Here is a 17,020-nt window from a genome sequence, read left to right on the forward strand (position 1 = left end):
GATAGCCTGCTATATTAGACGGCAGATCGTCGCCATGGATTTCATTCGGCCCTCCCCATAAACAAATCCTCGCCCCCTTCCCACATACACACATTCACACCCTCCCTTCACCACGCTCAGCCCTAAACTTGACTTGCATACCAGTCAAGATGGATGCGATCCTAGCAAAAGTATGACTACACATGGCCACAGGGCAGAGCCATAAGCGGCGTGTGGCAATATCAATACGAGACGAACAAGTCGGCTGACAGAATCTAGGTCACCTCGCAGGCCGTGAGCTATGCTATTCGAAGTGGCATAGCCATCACTGGTTCATATGCGCTGAAGCAATGTGGTCGTTTGATGAAGACTGTCGATGGAAAAGAGAAGAATGAGCTCGCTAAACTGCAAATACGGCTGGATTCCAAGATCAAAATCATATCTCCTGCCATTGACATGATTGAACTCATCGCGGCCCGTGGAAACACCTCACTGGAGTCTGCCGTCGGCCTCACCAAATCGCTCAGGTTGGAGATTCAGACACTAGGAACACGCGTCGAGAAGGCTGTTGCGGAAGAGCAACTTACTCGTAGAGGTAGTTCCAAGGCGAAGTCGCGCGAGGAAAATGTCATGGAGCTCAAGATCATCATTTCTGACATGAAGAGCCTGTTGGAGAAGATCGAGGACGCCGTACCTCTGATCAACCTCGCTATAACAACATCTGGAGTGAGCCTGTCGACCACACTTCCTGCGACGATATCACCCTCAAGGCTTCTACAAGCCAGCAGCTATCTTGCCACGGGTGACTTGCAATACGGCGCCGCCAACGCTCTAGCTAAACAAATTGGCCCGGCATTTACCGTGTCCCTGTATATGCTCTTCTCAGGCCACGCAAATCGGCCAAAAGGAGAGGGTTTTAGGGACACCACCTGGAAAGAGGTCATGCACAAAGCTCGTGTGACGCTGAGACGAGTCCCAGTAGACCGTGTTTATGACTATCCAACGCCTTTCGGATCACAATCACAGTCCACCGATGAGTCGTACCATCGCCATATACCATCGGATGGCAAATCGCAAGAATTTGCCTACCAGCTGTTAATTGTCGAAGATCTGGATGACGGTCGCGTGCACAGCTTTGAAGAGAATGAGCCACAGCCAGAGCCTTACGATGGCGTCGAACAAGCTGGTGTTCGTGAGGTCTTTCCTATTCATGAAGTTTCTAAAATATTTTATGCAGACACGGGCAAGATACTCAACATAGGCACAGAAGGCGCGACCAACAATCCAGTCTTGTTACTCAAACGCGATGTCAATGCTACGCCACCACGTCGCATGATGGGCCAGGATGCTGTCGAGACCAACTATGATTCGGATGATTCTCATACTGTCGGCGAAGAGGAATCCGACCTTGAGCAGAGCGAACTAGATGAACAGCTGCGCCGTGAATCGACTCCAAATGTCCATGAGACGGCTGCTCCAACATCACCACAACCACCAGAGCCCGAGACACAGACCTTCTTATGGCGCCTGCCACCGACGCTCGATCTAGAGTGGATGGCATTCGAAGTGTACACTGAAGAAGCCTCTACCGACTCCGACATTGATGAAGCAGAAGACCTTGAATCAGAAATCGCCTCGTCCTCCCCGCCGCAGTCCTCCTCCCAGCACAGCGATTTCGAATCCCCAGGTCTAAGCCATCGTTTTGCCGACCTCAACCTCAGCCCCTCGACATCCTCGCCCGTCTTCTCATCTCAAACCACCGACCTGATCCCCTCGCCGCAAAAATCTGCACCAACTCCGCTCTACACCCCCAGCGTCCCTGCCGCCCTTCCCGGCTCCAAGCCATCCCTCTCCCTCTTGGAAATGCTCATCCGCCTCACCTCGCTCCAACAATTTCAACAATCATCCCACCTCGCCATCTCCGACGAATTCCTCAACTTCTTCCTCTCAGACAGCAGTACCGTCGGTGCCGGCGGCGACGCCGAACTCCGCCGCAAAGTCAGGCGCGAGGCTAGGATGCGCGTGGGCTTCGATCCGTACGACGAGAGTCCCATCAAGCGGCGCGGAGAAGACTACCTCGAACACGAACTCCACGATGGCCGCGCGGCGACGAACGAGGCACACGAAACTGCTACCCCAGACGGGACTGCGCATCCCATCAACGAATACGACTACGAAGGTTATCCCACCAGCAGAACCGCCTCGCCTTCCTCCTTCTCATTATACTCCAGATCAACAACCCCCAGACCCGCAACACCCACCCTCCCAACTTCAACTCCACTCTCTCCCCACCCCGCATCAAACTCCTCACCTCACACCTCAGGTCCCACCGTCTCCTCATCTCCCAGCCCCTTACTCCGCCACGCTACAATGCAACCTACACTCAAACAACCGCTTTTCCCCCGCCCGCTGCAGCCACAGCGTCCGTTGGGTTCGGGGGCGCGACGCGGGGCCCCGCTGGCGGCGCAGGAGTTTAAGCGCAGTGGGGGGCCGGACACGCCGCCTAGTAGTGTGCTGAGGAGGGGATGATGGGTGGGGTTGGCAGAGGTTCGGGGGTGGTGAGGCCTGGAGGAGGGGAAGGGTGAGTGGTGTGTGTGGCTAGTTTGGAGTGGATTAATTTCTTGAAGAGTAATGTGGCGTGACGGTACGATAGCATACGGTATCAACAGAGTCTCATCATTGCAGGACTTGTTGCTTTTTCTTCTCTTTTTCTCATCTTCTATTGTATAGTTGCTCTAAGGGCAGTGCACTAGCCACATCGCGCTCCTGCATTTCATCTTCATGTCCCTGTCTTCTACCTTTTTCCACTCTATCCCACCCGCGAGGTTTAAGCGTTCAAGGCATTTAGCAATTTAGATTCCAATGCGCGTTTTCGTTGTGATTGAGATACTAGTAGCTGTGTGTCTGTTTACGTTGTGATTGAGATACTAGTAGCTGTGTGTCTGTTTACGTTGTGATTGAGATACTAGTAGCTGTGTGTCTGTTTAGATATCCATCTCCATCTCCATCTCTGTTTTACCTGGGACGTCCATGCACATAATCCACAACCCATCGTCTTATCACAGAAACGCCAAATACGCAATCCATTACAATCTGTAATATTAGTAGGGCGACAGAGTAGGGCAACAAGGCATCTACGGCGAAATCGAGAGTGAGATGAGCGTGTGTATGTAGCTAGAGCTGTAGTTGTGGATAATAGTAGTGTTAGTCCTTCTACTCCTACCAACAATCTTAATAATCCTATCTTATCCCTATCCCCCTCTACCCTATAACCTCCCTGTATATAAACACCTATCCCTCCCCCTCAACACTAATAATTCACTCTAACACACAAAAGAAAGTAAAAAATAATGCATAACTATATTTATAAAACCCTACCTCTATAATTTACTATAATCTAACTTACTATACTTTATAAATCATTAAATTTAGTCCTATAGACTATTTGCATATATATTCACACTAATAGTGCGCAAGAATTTAGAGAGAAAAAAGAAGGTTATATAAATAGCTATAAATAGCTTTATCTTATGACTTGAACTCCTAACTTTCACTCCCAACTTTCACTCCGAACTGACTCCCATCCCCTAACCCCAACCCACCCTACTCCCAATCCTCCTCATCACTCTCCTCATCCACCACCTTCTTCTTCTCCACCGCCGGGCTCCCCGGCGCCCGACTCGTCGCGCCACTGACAACATCATAGCTCGCATCGCTATCCGCCACGCTCTTCTCATCATTTGACCTGCGTGGCTGTTCAGGCTTGAGAGTTTTTGTCGAGGCAGCGAGGTTGGCGGCAGGTGTTGTCGAGGAAGAGGTGGTGGGGAGTTTTGCGGCGGCGGCAGCGGTGCGGGGTGTGGCGGTGGTGGGACGGGAGGGGGTGGAGTCGTCGGAATCGTCGTCTGATTCTTCCTCCTCTTCTTCGGAGGTCTCTTCTTCGGACTCGTCCGAGGTTTCGTCTTTGGCGGGGGGTTTTGTGGCGGGTGTGGGAGTGGTTTTGGTGGTTGGGGGGGAGGTGGGCTTGGTAGCTGATGTGGTGCTGGGTTTAGCAGCAGATTTAGCTTCGTCTTCGGATTCGTCTTCCGAGTCTTCGTCCCAGGCTACTTCTTCTTCGGCAATGGGTGCTGATGCTGTATTATTCGTTAGTTTCTTGCTCTTCTTTCAATAGATGAGTGAATCATACCCTTGAGCATCTCCCGTCTCCGAGTCTCCTCGCTCTCAATGACATGTCTGAGGAAATAATATCTGCACCAAAACACGCCATACTCGACCTTCTCAGGCACACACTTCTCCATGGCGCTCCTCAGCTCCTGGTGTTTCTCGAGATCCTTTGCAATCGCATCGGTCTTGGCATCGATATTGAAGGCCGCCTTCCACTTCTCCCACTCTGGACTTGCGGGGTCTTTGAGGAAGGAGTCGATGGTCGAGTGGATGACGTGGAGCTGGGCATCAAAGCGTGTCGCGTGCACGACCTTCTTGCCGCTGCTGTCCTTGGACTCGAACAGCACATCGCCGTTCTTCTCGGCCTCTGAGCCTGATGCGGGTGGTGCAATGGTGACGGCATCACGGAGGAAGTTGCTGATGTTGCTGCCAAACTTGAGCAAGGCCTCATCTGCTGCGTCTTCGGCCTTTTCGATATCTTTGAGGCGCTTTTTGGCTTCGAAGCGGAAGCGCGAGAGGATGTTCTCTGCTTCTTTGACAATGTCTGCAGGCAGCGATTCGGGGCGGTCAGGGTGCACCTCGAACTCTTCCTTGGCCTTGTCGGTGGACTTGTCCGTCGAGCTGGAGGCAGTGGCGGCATCGGTGGCGTGAGCAGAGAGATTGCGCGCGTGGCTGATGAAGCTGGAGACGCCTGCTGTTGCGTTCTTGGTGAGGGGTGCATATTGCTTGCTGGCCGTATCGTAGTACTGCTCGCCCTGTTCACATGGAATGAGCGTCCCTCTTCCACCCAAGTTATGCTTGAAACCATCTACCATACCTGCTTCTTAACAGTGCCCAAAAACCCCCCTAGACGCGCGGCCCATGGGCTGCTGGAGATGGCTTTGTAGGCATCCTGCAACTCGGCGTTGAAGTTGCTCGTCGTCTCTTGGTGGGTGCTTTCTCCGCCAGCCGATTGCTGCTTGGTCGGATCTTGCGGGTAGCTTTCTTCTTGAATGTGGTCGTACGCAGAGTCCATAGTTGCTGTGTCACCAGAAAGGAAGGGGTAGACGTTGGGGAGAGGCCTGTGTTCTTCGAGGGGAGTCAGCTTCGAGGGGGTCAGGCCTCGTGGTCGCTGAAGAGGCGGGTCGGGAGCATCCAGGGTCCACTGCGGTATGAAAGCGGTGCGGGCACATGCGGCCCCGCCGGAACCAGCCCAGACCAGTTTAGTCAACAGTGGGGGAAATCGTCTCCATTCACAGAAGACATAGACAGACGAGCGAGACACTGGCATTGCTATCCAAGGGAAGTTTATTTACTAGGTATGCTTTCTGGGTATATGGCGGTTGTGTGCTGTGGTCTACATCACCAGTTCGTCGGCCTGAGTCTCCACCTGCGTTGGTAACTACTAGCATGCGCATTCCAAGGTTTGGCTGCGCGGGAGAGAGCATGTGCTTCGGGCTCTTGGCGTCGACATCTTGACCTCTACCCCGTGTCACCATCTCAAGAATCTGAGTGAGCAGCAGACAAGCTTCATGTAGACCTTTGTGCTGTGCAAAAAGACCAATCTTTGCCTCTCAAGGATCCAACTTGATCCATCGTGCCTCTCATCTCTTGTTCTTGCCCACCACCTTTGTGAATCCATCCTCATCCACCTCCGGCGCCGCCTTGGGTTTCGCAGGCACCAGCGCTGGCGCATCCCCCATCTCGACATCCTCTTCCTCACTCTCCTCATCCACACTGTCCCACTCGCCCTCCTGGTTCTCTTCCCTCACATTCACACTCCCTGTCGCAACCTCCTTGCCCTTTCTCTCCTCCCACTTCTTCTGCAGCGCATCCACCGTCTTCGTACTACCCTCACTCAGCTCCTTTCGTATCGCCATAATCTCACGCGCCGTCTTGACCTCTGTCTCGTCTTCTAGCCGCACGCCAAACTCGTCCTCGAGGACTTGAAGCAGCATCACTTCGACGTCTTCCGTGTCTGTGAGGGGTTCCGAAGCGAAAAGATCAGAAATTTGGCCGGCCAGCCAGTCTCGTTTGTCCGAGGAGTCAGGGCCGCCCCACTGGTTCTGCACGGCGACAGTCAGGTCCGACCAGTTGAAGAGAGCATGCCAGATTCCGAGGTCAAATTTAGACTGGAGGTGCTCTGCGGGTGTCGTTAGTGGTGATAGGCCGGATGAGGGTTCAAGGGGTAATACCAGGTATGGCAAGGACTGCGGGAGACGAAGCCATGGTGCAGAGACACGGGGTGAATTGATTAGAAAGTTGCTTCTCGAGTTGGAGACAGCGATTTTCCTCCTGCCGTGCTTTTACTCTTGTGTCGCTGTGGCGCAAAAAAAGCGTCTTATCGTTATCGATAAGGCACACTGTGTCACTAAAGCACGTGATCACGCGTCACGCCTCTCAAAGATAGGGCTGTCCATGCGTCTTACGTGCCGTTCATCACAACCTGGGCATCACTAGACCAGCTAAGGCGACCGAAGATAGACAATTAGGATGGTTACGAACGAAAGACAGGACATGGCGACAACATGCAGCAGAAGCCAACCTTTACCCCAAACAGCAACGTGACCACTACCCCTCACACACTGTGGATTCCCATCACCTCTTCCAATTTCAGGCCAAACCCCGCACAAAGCAAGATGCTGTCAACCCAAAACCTCATTCATTCCATCATTCACCCTAACTGGATAACCTATAACTGGATAACCTAGCACCAAGGAGAAGCACAAACCATGGTTCGCACTTGGGCTCTACACATATCACGACCACCTTTTCAGGTCTTCGTACCGCACACAGCCTCGATGAATCATATGACGAGCTTTAAATAGAACATCAGTATATCACTATTCTCGCACCATCCTATGTATCAAGGCCGAAATATGGCGTACGCAGTTTGGCATATGCGAATCATGATACCACGCTGTGTTTTCCAGTCGTACGTACCTCGATGCTGATTCACGCGATGCATCCCTACAGAGCGCTTATAGTTTCGAACATCTAGTAACATACCTATTTCATGTGGTATGCGAAGACCATCACGCAGCATGGATATAAAAAAAGTTCAGTGTCGCTCGTCCCCATAAGAGAGATAAAAGACTGACTCGGAAAGTTTCTCCAAGAGCACCACAACTCTCTGTCGGCCTTTCAAGGCCGTTCGTTCCTTTGCTACTAAAGTACTTATATCTATGCACAAATTTCGCAGGGCTGTTAGCTTTGGAAGAGCATTCATTGCGTATACAGTATGTATACATTTTGCTACGCTCTGGTTTGACCAGGAGAATTAAGGCCGAGTTGTTGTCGTGCACTACATTGAAAGTGTTTCAGGCTAAGGCCCTTTCACGGTGCATATGGTTTGTAGCCGCTGGGCTAACCGCCGCCACTTAAGTGTAACACCCCACCAATCCCAAGAGCGACCGAAAAGACAATCGTACAACCCTCCTTGACGATACTTCCCCAATGAGTGCGTTTCACCGATAAAAGCGCATGTCAGCGCTGATGCATCAGAGCTTATTCTTGCAGCAACACAAGAAACGTGGGTCCCATGGGTTTTTCATCCGGCAACGATTACCCCAAGCATCGACTATACTAAGCAACAATACAGTCGCGCGCTGTTCGACCGATTGTTGACTTATCGTTCAAACAGCCGTAAAAAATAGAGTCGTCGACGAAAATGTGGTCTTATGCAGGCGAAGCGCATTAGCATTGCGCTCAAAAGTCATCGGTGTACCGCCTCAGACTGCTAGGTCCATCTTTGCCCGCCTGAACCTCCGCATGACAACCAGGACTGCTATGCCAGGTTTGTGGTTCACGGGACGATATGTCGTCCTATCCAAGATCGGACCGCTACCTGTTCCTCTCCCGGTTTTATGTCATGACGTATAGGTATTGATTGGCTCTCTGTTCAGACCAGGCTCCTTGGGATGATCATTCGCCATGTTACCATCCCATCTTACGCGGTCATGCATTGCCGAAACACATGAGGGTTAGAATATCGTCCCCTCGGGGTTCTTCTCAGCTGGGCGTACAGTAGCTTCAACGCTTGGATGAGACGGCCTGCACCATATGTATATGATAGATTTGCGAGTGCTGCTCGAACTACATTATATGGGGCCTTCTGTTCGAGCCAATGGCAAGTTGTTCACGTACGGGAACGCCCGTTGTTCTCACATCCTGGATACCTAGGTTAGATAAGAAGGCCCGTTTCCTAGCGTAGACAGCACTTGCGAATTCATGTACGGTCGCTGACTTGCTGTCCTTGGGCCGCCTTATAATAGACTATAACGACCAATAAAGGGTGAATGGCCGCGTGATCCTTTCTCCAGATACTTGAATCGCATCTTCTTGCTTGTGCCTGGGCTGGTCTCAGGCCCACGTCTTCCATTTCCAGTTTTTTGCCTGAAGGAGCCGGCTATCATGACTTTAGAAATTTGTGTCAACACTTCGACAGTACGGCAGCCAGCATATAGAACAAAAGCGCGAAATCTCCTGCACTTGAGTGAGATACCTGACTCGACTGCTGCCCTCGGAGCCACCTGCGAAGCCCTCGAATCCGATGGGAAACCGTGTTGCGCTGAGCTTCCTTCTAGCGCAGGCGATCCTTTTTGTCGCCGACATTATCGAGAATGGAGAGACTTGAGTGCGCGATGGGAGCGTACACACCAAGAGGCAGAAAGACTGATTGTCCTGAACTTGGATATTGCAAAACAAAAAGTCATCAAATTGCGCTTATCGATCAAACTACGCCGGCAGATTCGTGATCAGTTCTATCCGCGTGGTGGCGATATCCAAGACTACATAAGATGGATTGGAAACCTGGAAAACGACATCAGGCAGCTCGCAGATAGTCTGCTCAGTAGGTCGTCGCCAATTCAGGTGATGAGGTTGGACTGACCATTACGCAGTGCAGACTCTCAATCGCGGACCAACACCTGAGATGCCAGGAATACATACTGGAAACCCACCTAAGCCTCGCCGAGATGCTGGAGTCAACAAGGAGAAGATCATGATCCTGCGATCGCCACTCGACCCAAGAATACCCATCGATTCGCTGCTCAACATGCCAGACGACGGGACTATTCTCGTACTTAAACACTTCTATCGCGATCTTTGCGCTGATAGCATTGGACGATTGTACAGTATTGCCCTTGACCTGGACGACTCGCGCCAGCAGCGCAACCCCTCTCTCTCCTACGGTGAACCCGAGACAGACGCAGGAACGGATATTATCCGGGCGTGGTTCCGTATCATGGTGCTCCACGAAAGCGAAGCCAGCACTCTGCAGCATGCGACGAGATCAACTAATATCCACGAGTTCCTATCGGGATGCCAAGCAAGTCAGCTTGAAATGTACTGTGACTTCTTCGAAAAGGCCTGGCGTCCGCATGCCGTTCAGTATTTACGTGTTGCAATCTGCGCGCAGACTTTAGCTGCCGGTGACATCAAGACGATTCGGCTGCTAGGAAACACGATTCCGAGCACTGTCGAGGGACTTCATATGAGCAAACCATGTTGGGATATCCTGTAGGGCTGCTTCACGTCCTTTGAGATCTCACTAACGATTGAAGCTACCGCTGGTTCCCTACCTTACTCACTCCATCAACCATTGCTAGTATCTGCTCCAATTTCGAGGACTACACCACCATCTGCAAGCTTCTTATGCTCGGACTTTACAGTCAGTATTGGCACGATCCGAAAAGCATACTGAATGAATGCACCACTGGCGTCTATATGGGATTCATCCCAACAAGCAAAGGCGACCACACAGCGGATGCCGGCCTCAGGCAGGAAGGTTCACTTTGGGTACAACGTCAATCCCGGAACTACCTATGCGGGCAGATGGCGATCGGTGATCCTCTGACACAAGCGTTCCTAGATGAACTCCGTAAACGAACCGGAGCGCTATATCTTGTCGTATATGAAGGCACTCACGCAGATGCCACGGTCCATCCAACTGAGCCAGATTTGTACATCAGCCGTCATCGTTCAGCAACCACGTTGGACGAGCTCAACGGGGTCGACTACAGCATCACCCTTACACTCGAAGATATCAAAAACGACATGCGCATGCGAAAGTCATCGATGTACGACCCAATCGTCGTGGATTCTTGGCAGTTCATGATAATCGATCGAGAAGCAGGTTTGCCGTTTCGACTGCTAGATATCGTTCAAGATACCCTGATGATGCTCGTTGGAGACCCATCCCCACGACACATGGCCAAGCGGGTTGTACGCGAAGTCATACCGCCTTCGGTACAAGAGATGTTCTTGGAGGACATACAAATCTCCTACTCTATGGACCTCCGCTACCCAGCTCCTCCTGAAGTGAACCATGAAGACAACAGGTACAGATGCTACAATCCAGATGCCACGTTCATCAAGTCGGAGCAGTCAAAATGGTCTTCCCAACAGATCACTCGAGATCAAAATCGGTTCATTAGGCGATGTATCGACGACATGGAGCGCAACGGCATCGTGTCCCTTGCGACCGAGTACGAGATACCACAGGCGCGTCCGATCATCGTACAAGGCTCAGACGGCTCTCCCGACCTGTATTTCCCATACGAGGAAGAATCTACGGAGGAAGAAGGCGGGTGCGCCCCCTCTCTGCCTCTGCCATCTCCAACATGTCTGGTCGAGTATGCTATGTCTTTCAAAGAGAAAAACCCCAGCGCGATCTTTGCAAAGGGGTCTATACAAACGCACTACTGCGCGTGGCCCATGCCAGCCATGAAGAGTCTCGGCAGGAATGGCTTAAACTTTGCAACCTGGGAAGGCCACATCTATCGGTGGAACGCCATGCGTAAGTGTTTGCCTACCGCCCATCACAATTACAAGAACCAGGAATACATCTGCCCAAGATCTTGGGGACAAAAACTCCACAGTAGACACTTGCTAATTGATTTCCACAGCATTCGATAGGCCATGCTCGGCGAATGCATGGCAATACTACGTCCAACACTTTTTGAATTCAAAATACCCTTTTGTGAAATTCTACCTCACTACTTTTGTCATATGCGCTACTGATATGGAGGACGCGGATGTCAAAGTTGTGCAATTGCTCGATGAGATGGATGATCGTGGTTGGAGGGTTACACTGCCTCGTACGCACGAGTGGACCTCACGCCTGGATGACCTCAAACTGGAGACGCTTTTTAATGGTGTTGGTCCTGCCTAGGCGGTAATCGGTATGATTTTGTTATTTGCTCTGTTTACATCTATGGGAGCGAGGGCGGACCATGTGTGCATTTTGATTTGGGTTTAGCATACGGTCATTGGGACTCTAGCTTTCAGCGATGCGACGTATGTACCTTTTTCACGTTGGTTCATTTAATTGTCTTCTTGCCTTTTCTCGATCCTGCTGCTGTTCTTGTCATATTCTCAAGTATAGGAAGTTCGCACCACGTTGGGCGGGCTTTTCCTTTGATTTTCCATCTACCTCGAGAAAAGACACAGTCCTTCCTGTGACTCAGATATTCGTTAGACTGAGGGAGTGGCTCTGACTTGAGCAAACTTTTTCAGTTCGTGGCTGAAGTCCTCACGCCTCTTCTAAATCCTACCCCCTAGCGCCACTTCGGAGTGACGTAGGTAGTGCTGGACTGACATGCCTAACCCTACAACCTTTGAATGTAACTCCCAGCAAGCGGTAGTTTCTAGAAACGGCAAAGCATGTTCAAGACGATCGTAGCGCAGCAATCGACGGCATTCTCCAGTGTGTAGATCGTTGTCTTCTCCGCGGGCGTCTGTAGGGCGAGTGTGTTTTACTGTCTGGATCAATGACGTAGCTAGGGGACTCTTTACCCTTGGAAACCCTGCTTGCCTCAGTATGTCTGGTCGGCGATCTAGATCGTGTACGCGTGCTTAAATTGAATCGTACATCCTCCCTGACTGGACCCTGGATTTCACATCAATCCACTTTTTATTGTTATCATTATTACTACTTACGCTTTATCTGTTGTTGACTGCATCTCATTGCTTGTCATAGTTAAACGGACTCATTTCCGCTCTCGAATCAGCCCCGCCATCCCGAGCGAATACAGCTAGAACACCATCGACAAGCTTCACGGTCCTCCACCGCAAAACTCACCCCACTCTGCGATCAATTACTACCACCTTCTACCTTGGACAATATCCAATCCTGATATCAAATATACACATAGCCCGACAACATGGCCACCTCAGAGCTCCCCGCGCGATCACTCACCAACAAATCTGCCGATGAGGATGCCGTTCCTGGCGAGGACACATCAGAGGTACGAAAGGATTCGCAGGGAAGATAGTAGCGCGAATCTAAGCCAATTTGCAGGTCACAAAGCTGTTCGCAGAGCGTCTGCAAGCATGGAAGCATGCCGTCTCGTACCTCGAAGATTACATCACGGCCACAGAGAAGACGAACCATGCACACGGCAAGGAGTATGAGCGAGTACTGAAGGTGTGTAGAGTACGGAACAATCGAAAAGGAAATGCTAATTTCAATAGACGGTAAAGGACCCTCTGAAAGAAGGCCATCACTTTGACCAGTCGCTCGGTGGTGTTGCCGGCTTGTTTGAGAATATCAGGTCGAACACGCAGGTAAGGAGCGTAGAAATACGGCCAAGGTACCAGTCTAACACAACATCAGGGCATCTCTAATCAACACTATGAGACTGCGAAGCAACTCAAGGGCGCCATCCTCCCGATCTTTGAGCGCCTACACACCGAGATCAAGAACAAGAGCAAGGAGCTGACCAAGGGAGCCGGAAAGGGCAGCAAATCTGTGGACAAGGCCCGCGCACACACTCAGAAGCACATTGAGCTTCTCGGCCAGCACACGGCCTCTTTTGAGTCGCACTCTGGAAGCATCAAGGCGACCGACGATCCATACATTATCCAGCGCGGAGTCCGGCACCGTCTGCACAAGCAGGTCCAAGAGGAAAACAGCAACCGCCAGGACCTCATCAGTGTACAGAACTCGTTTGCGCAATTCGAGTCACACATCCTGCAGACGCTTCAGCATGGCATGGCCCAATTCCTCCAAGTCGTCTCCGTACAGGCCGAGCACACCAAGACTGCATATGGAGACATGGTGGGCACGTCCCAGCGCATTCCGCTCGACTTTGAGTGGAACGGCTTTGTGCAGCGCAACAGCAATATACTCATTGACCCTTCTGCGCCCGCCCGGGCTGTCTCGCAAATCACGTTTCCCAACCAGAACCACCGGGCCACGCAGCCCCTCATTGCCGGCTCTCTCGAGCGCAAGGGCAAAATCATGCGCTCCTACGACACAAACTATTACGTCGTCACCCCGTCCAAGTACCTCCACGAGTTCAAGACGGACGATGATTTCGCAAAGGACCCTGTTCCCGAAATGTCCCTCTACCTACCCGACTGCATCATTGGCGCCGTCAACGGCAACAAGTTCAACGTAAAGGGCAAAGATGTATCGGGCGGTAAGATTGGCGGTGCATTTGCCATGAGCCATGAAATGCAATTCAAGGCTCACACGCCCCAAGCCGCAGCCCAATGGTGGGAAATCATTCGCAATGCTGCTGGCACCGTCACCACCGATCTCCCTGACAGCACACCCACGAGCCCCGTGGCCGCAGAGCAGTCGCAGCCTGCACCACTTCAGACAGAGGGTGTGCAGCGTTCGGGTACGGTGGCGGCAGAGCCTGGTAGCGCAGTTACTCCGGGGACTGCTGTCTCGCCTCAGGCTGCCAATCCTACGGCCCCGAGTAGTGCTGTTCCGGGCGAGCCAGGTAAGTATTAGAGGATGAAAATGTGGGATGAAGAAGAAAGTAATGGTGAAAATGAATCGACTTGCTCCTTTGTACATAGCTCTAATACCATGATACCTCGTTATTTATATCCTAGACACGTCTTTTTTTTTTCGCGAGCCTCCATGACTATATCCCCTTTTATATCTCATGCAGCTGGGACATTTTGGATGGTGAACTATGCATCCCACATCTGTCTAACATTGAGATTAATCCGTTTAGTGCCCATCCAACCGCGCCAGGCCTCGTAGTCTTCTTGATGAGTATCACGACTGCCAGCAGGCCAGTCGGCAAGATAGTCCGGACACGAACCCGGTATTATCTGCGCGACGCCGTGCCAGGCGAATCTCGAGGGACCGGACATGTAGACTGCGCTGCCTGAGTTGAGGCGTATGGTGAGAGTTTGTGGATGGGGGTGTTCCTTCCTGTCACCATTGTCGTCGTCGTCGTCGTCGTCGTTATCCTCATCGTCATCATCACAAGACAACCCCTCCTCGCTCCCAATAACAAAAATACCCTCGCACCCCAAACTCAAGCCCACCAACCCTCGCCCACAGTGCTCCGCCACATCCCTATGCAAAGCCAGCGTATCCCCTGGCGAATAAACATTTACAATCGCTGCCTGGGCCTGGGTATCCGGGAACAGCGGGGCAAGCAGGTCCTTGATCAGCGGGGGAAACGGCGGGGCGGGGGTATCGGGGTAAGCTTTGCGTGTCCAGTTGTACTGGGCGCCGAGTGTGATCCAGCGGAGTTTTTTGCAGAGGAGGGGGGTGATGGGGAGGGGGCGGTGGAGGGAGGGGGTTAGGGGGTTGGCGATGGGTGTTTGGGAGGTAGGGGGGTGGGAGAAGAAGGAGGGGGTGGGGGAGGGGTAGGATAGGGTGTAGTGGGCGTGGAGGTTTGTGGTGTGGGAGGGGTGGGAGAGGGTGGTGTGGAGGAGGTGGGAGAGGAGGGTGCGTTGGTGGGGAGGGGGGAGGAGGGCGGGGATGAGGTGGAGGCCTGGGAGGGGGGGTTAGGGGGGTTGTGTGTGTGGAGGTGGAGGGTTTATGAGAGAGAGAGAGGGGAAGAAGGGGAGGAGTTTGAGAAATATCTCGACCATGGGAAAAAGACCTACCAGGCATATCTTCGTGTTCGTAGACATTAATATCCGACAAGTCTTTCAGATCATCGTCCTGTGCATGCTCTACCGTGCCTGCAAGCGCCTGGAATGCAGCGCGTACTTGTTCTTTTGGTATACTTCTGACAACGCGCATCTTGCTGTTTGCCGGTAGCGGACTGTCCTCGCCATGTGCTAGATTGATAATCTCTGTATCCTGCTCCAGCTCTTTCAACTTCATCTTTTGGTACTTTTTATACACTGCCTTTATGGACTCGGGCGGCCGCTGGTGTGCATCTAGGTGTTGTTGCATCTTGTGCTCGTGCCGTGCGTATGAACACGAAAAGCGTTCTTCCTATGCATCCATCTATGTTTCATGCAAACCCGATGATGAGAGAGTTTTTACTGTGTACGAGTACATGCTCCCACCTGCACTCGTTGTGTGATTGGAGATGGGGGGAGGATTGCAAAGGATCCCCCTCGTCTCCTCCCCCGCCGCTGTGTCGCGCTTTTTTGTGGCGTGCAATGGCGCGTTACCCGATTCGGCCACGGGATTGTTTACCTGCGTCTTTGGTGCCATGCAACAACATCGGCCTTGCCTGCTGCTCGCTTTGCCTGCGACCCACTCCTCCCACTCGACACTGGACTTACTAACATACAGGAATTTCTTCTCGCTCTGCTTTGCGTGTTTTTATCAAAAGGGGCCAGCCGAGCGTGCAGAGAAGACGATTGTTGATTGAAAAAAGTATAACACATTACACGGCAGAGGCAAAGGAGCTTCACCGCTTGTCTTGCTGTCTTGTTTCGTGTGTGGGTATAACAGAAGATATACACGACCGCCATGGAGAACTACCAAAAGTTGGAGAAGGTGGGAGAAGGTATGGACTCACTCGTCTTACACAGAGCAACTACTCAAGGCTCGTGGGAAAACAACAACCACTGACAGAGACATGACCAGGAACGTACGGAGTCGTATACAAGGCGCGCGATCTCACAACCAAAGACCAACGTATCGTCGCGCTCAAGAAGATCCGGCTCGAAGCCGAAGATGAAGGCGTGCCCTCGACGGCCATCCGCGAGATCTCGCTCCTCAAGGAAATGAACGACCCCAACATTGTGCGTCTGCTCAACATTGTCCACGCAGACGGCCACAAACTCTACCTCGTCTTTGAGTTTCTCGACCTCGATCTGAAGAAGTACATGGAGGCGCTGCCGGTCAGCCAGGGTGGACGCGGCAAGGCGCTGCCAGAGGGCTCGGGACTGGCGGGACAGACCTTGGTCATGGATGACAAGATGGTCAAGAAGTTCATGATGCAGTTGTGTCAGGGCGTCAAGTACTGTCATTCGCACCGGGTTCTGCACCGTGACTTGAAGCCGCAGAACCTGTTGATTGACGACAAGTGCAATCTTAAGCTGGCAGATTTTGGTCTGGCGAGGGCGTTTGGGGTACCGCTGCGGACATATACACATGAGGTAAGGCTTGACAGCGATGGAATGGGAGATGGGGATGGCGGTGAAGCTAACATGGTGCAGGTCGTCACACTGTGGTACCGGTCGCCAGAGATTCTACTTGGTGGCCGACAATATTCTACGGGCGTCGACATGTGGTCTGTTGGCTGCATCTTCGCCGAGATGTGCACGCGCAAGCCTCTGTTCCCTGGTGACTCTGAAATCGACGAGATCTTCAAGATCTTCCGGTAAGTTGGAAGCACTGCTACACATGCCTTCCTTTACTGATAGCACCAGCATCCTCGGCACACCCAGCGAACAAGACTGGCCCGGCGTCACCTCGTTTCCCGACTTCAAGCCCTCGTTCCCCAAGTGGGGCCGGACGGACATTGCCAACATTGTCACCAGTCTGGACGAGGTTGGTCTTGATCTGCTCGACGCACTCCTCGTATACGACCCCGCTGGCCGCATTTCAGCCAAGCAGACGGTCGTCCACCCCTACTTTGGCGGCATGAACGGCGACACGCGTCACGAGTACAGCAATGGCTACCATTGATGCAGAGAATCCCGGGCGGATGCTACGACTGTTATGAGAGTCTGAGGGACA

At 52.2% G+C, this 17,020-nt stretch overlaps 7 protein-coding genes across 7 annotated transcripts; 4 read left to right on the forward strand and 3 right to left on the reverse strand.

Moving 5' to 3' along the window:
• Positions 1-149: 149 nt before the first annotated feature.
• IAQ61_001273 (uncharacterized protein) lies at positions 150-2,508 on the forward strand (the record flags this gene model as incomplete). The annotated part of the gene is made up of 2 exons (XM_003842426.1): positions 150-170; positions 259-2,508. The coding sequence occupies 2 exons, from the start codon at positions 150-152 to the stop codon at positions 2,506-2,508; spliced, it is 2,271 nt and encodes a 756-aa protein (XP_003842474.1).
• Positions 2,509-3,582: 1,074 nt separating this feature from the next.
• IAQ61_001274 (uncharacterized protein) lies at positions 3,583-5,410 on the reverse strand (the record flags this gene model as incomplete). Its single annotated transcript, XM_003842427.2, has 3 exons — positions 3,583-4,109; positions 4,163-4,895; positions 4,958-5,410. 3 exons carry the CDS (start codon positions 5,408-5,410, stop codon positions 3,583-3,585), a joined length of 1,713 nt encoding a protein of 570 aa, XP_003842475.2.
• A 313-nt stretch (positions 5,411-5,723) lies between these two features.
• IAQ61_001275 (uncharacterized protein) lies at positions 5,724-6,348 on the reverse strand (the record flags this gene model as incomplete). Its single annotated transcript, XM_003842428.1, has 2 exons — positions 5,724-6,262; positions 6,315-6,348. The coding sequence occupies 2 exons, from the start codon at positions 6,346-6,348 to the stop codon at positions 5,724-5,726; spliced, it is 573 nt and encodes a 190-aa protein (XP_003842476.1).
• Positions 6,349-8,289: 1,941 nt separating this feature from the next.
• Positions 8,290-11,293, forward strand: IAQ61_001276 (uncharacterized protein; the record flags this gene model as incomplete). Its single annotated transcript, XM_003842430.2, has 4 exons — positions 8,290-8,971; positions 9,021-9,639; positions 9,684-10,918; positions 11,028-11,293. The coding sequence occupies exons 1-4, from the start codon at positions 8,533-8,535 to the stop codon at positions 11,291-11,293; spliced, it is 2,559 nt and encodes an 852-aa protein (XP_003842478.1). The 5' UTR covers positions 8,290-8,532.
• Positions 11,294-12,284: 991 nt separating this feature from the next.
• IAQ61_001277 (uncharacterized protein) lies at positions 12,285-13,864 on the forward strand (the record flags this gene model as incomplete). The annotated part of the gene is made up of 4 exons (XM_003842431.1): positions 12,285-12,368; positions 12,422-12,547; positions 12,595-12,687; positions 12,737-13,864. 4 exons carry the CDS (start codon positions 12,285-12,287, stop codon positions 13,862-13,864), a joined length of 1,431 nt encoding a protein of 476 aa, XP_003842479.1.
• A 33-nt stretch (positions 13,865-13,897) lies between these two features.
• Positions 13,898-15,496, reverse strand: IAQ61_001278 (uncharacterized protein). Its single transcript, XM_003842432.2, has 2 exons — positions 14,983-15,496; positions 13,898-14,867 (listed from the first exon to the last, which is right to left on the reverse strand). Exons 1-2 carry the CDS (start codon positions 15,275-15,277, stop codon positions 14,050-14,052), a joined length of 1,113 nt encoding a protein of 370 aa, XP_003842480.1. The 5' UTR covers positions 15,278-15,496; the 3' UTR covers positions 13,898-14,049.
• IAQ61_001279 (uncharacterized protein) lies at positions 15,497-16,969 on the forward strand (the record flags this gene model as incomplete). Its single annotated transcript, XM_003842433.2, has 4 exons — positions 15,497-15,842; positions 15,923-16,437; positions 16,498-16,661; positions 16,711-16,969. The coding sequence occupies exons 1-4, from the start codon at positions 15,806-15,808 to the stop codon at positions 16,967-16,969; spliced, it is 975 nt and encodes a 324-aa protein (XP_003842481.2). The 5' UTR covers positions 15,497-15,805.
• Positions 16,970-17,020: the final 51 nt, after the last annotated feature.

Source organism: Plenodomus lingam, assembly GCF_022343315.1.
Source record: "Plenodomus lingam strain CAN1 chromosome Unknown contig_12, whole genome shotgun sequence".
Lineage (NCBI taxonomy): Eukaryota > Fungi > Ascomycota > Dothideomycetes > Pleosporales > Leptosphaeriaceae > Plenodomus > Plenodomus lingam.

Bases quoted from the DNA above. Each gene is read 5' to 3' on its own strand.
- IAQ61_001278 (XM_003842432.2), bottom strand. From the start codon at position 15,277: ATGCAACAACACCTAGATGCACACCAGCGGCCGCCCGAGTCCATAAAG. The intron at 14,868-14,982 runs GTAGGTCTTTTT...CCCCCCTCCCAG, and splicing joins CGAACACGAAGATATGCCTG to GCCTCCACCTCATCCCCGCC.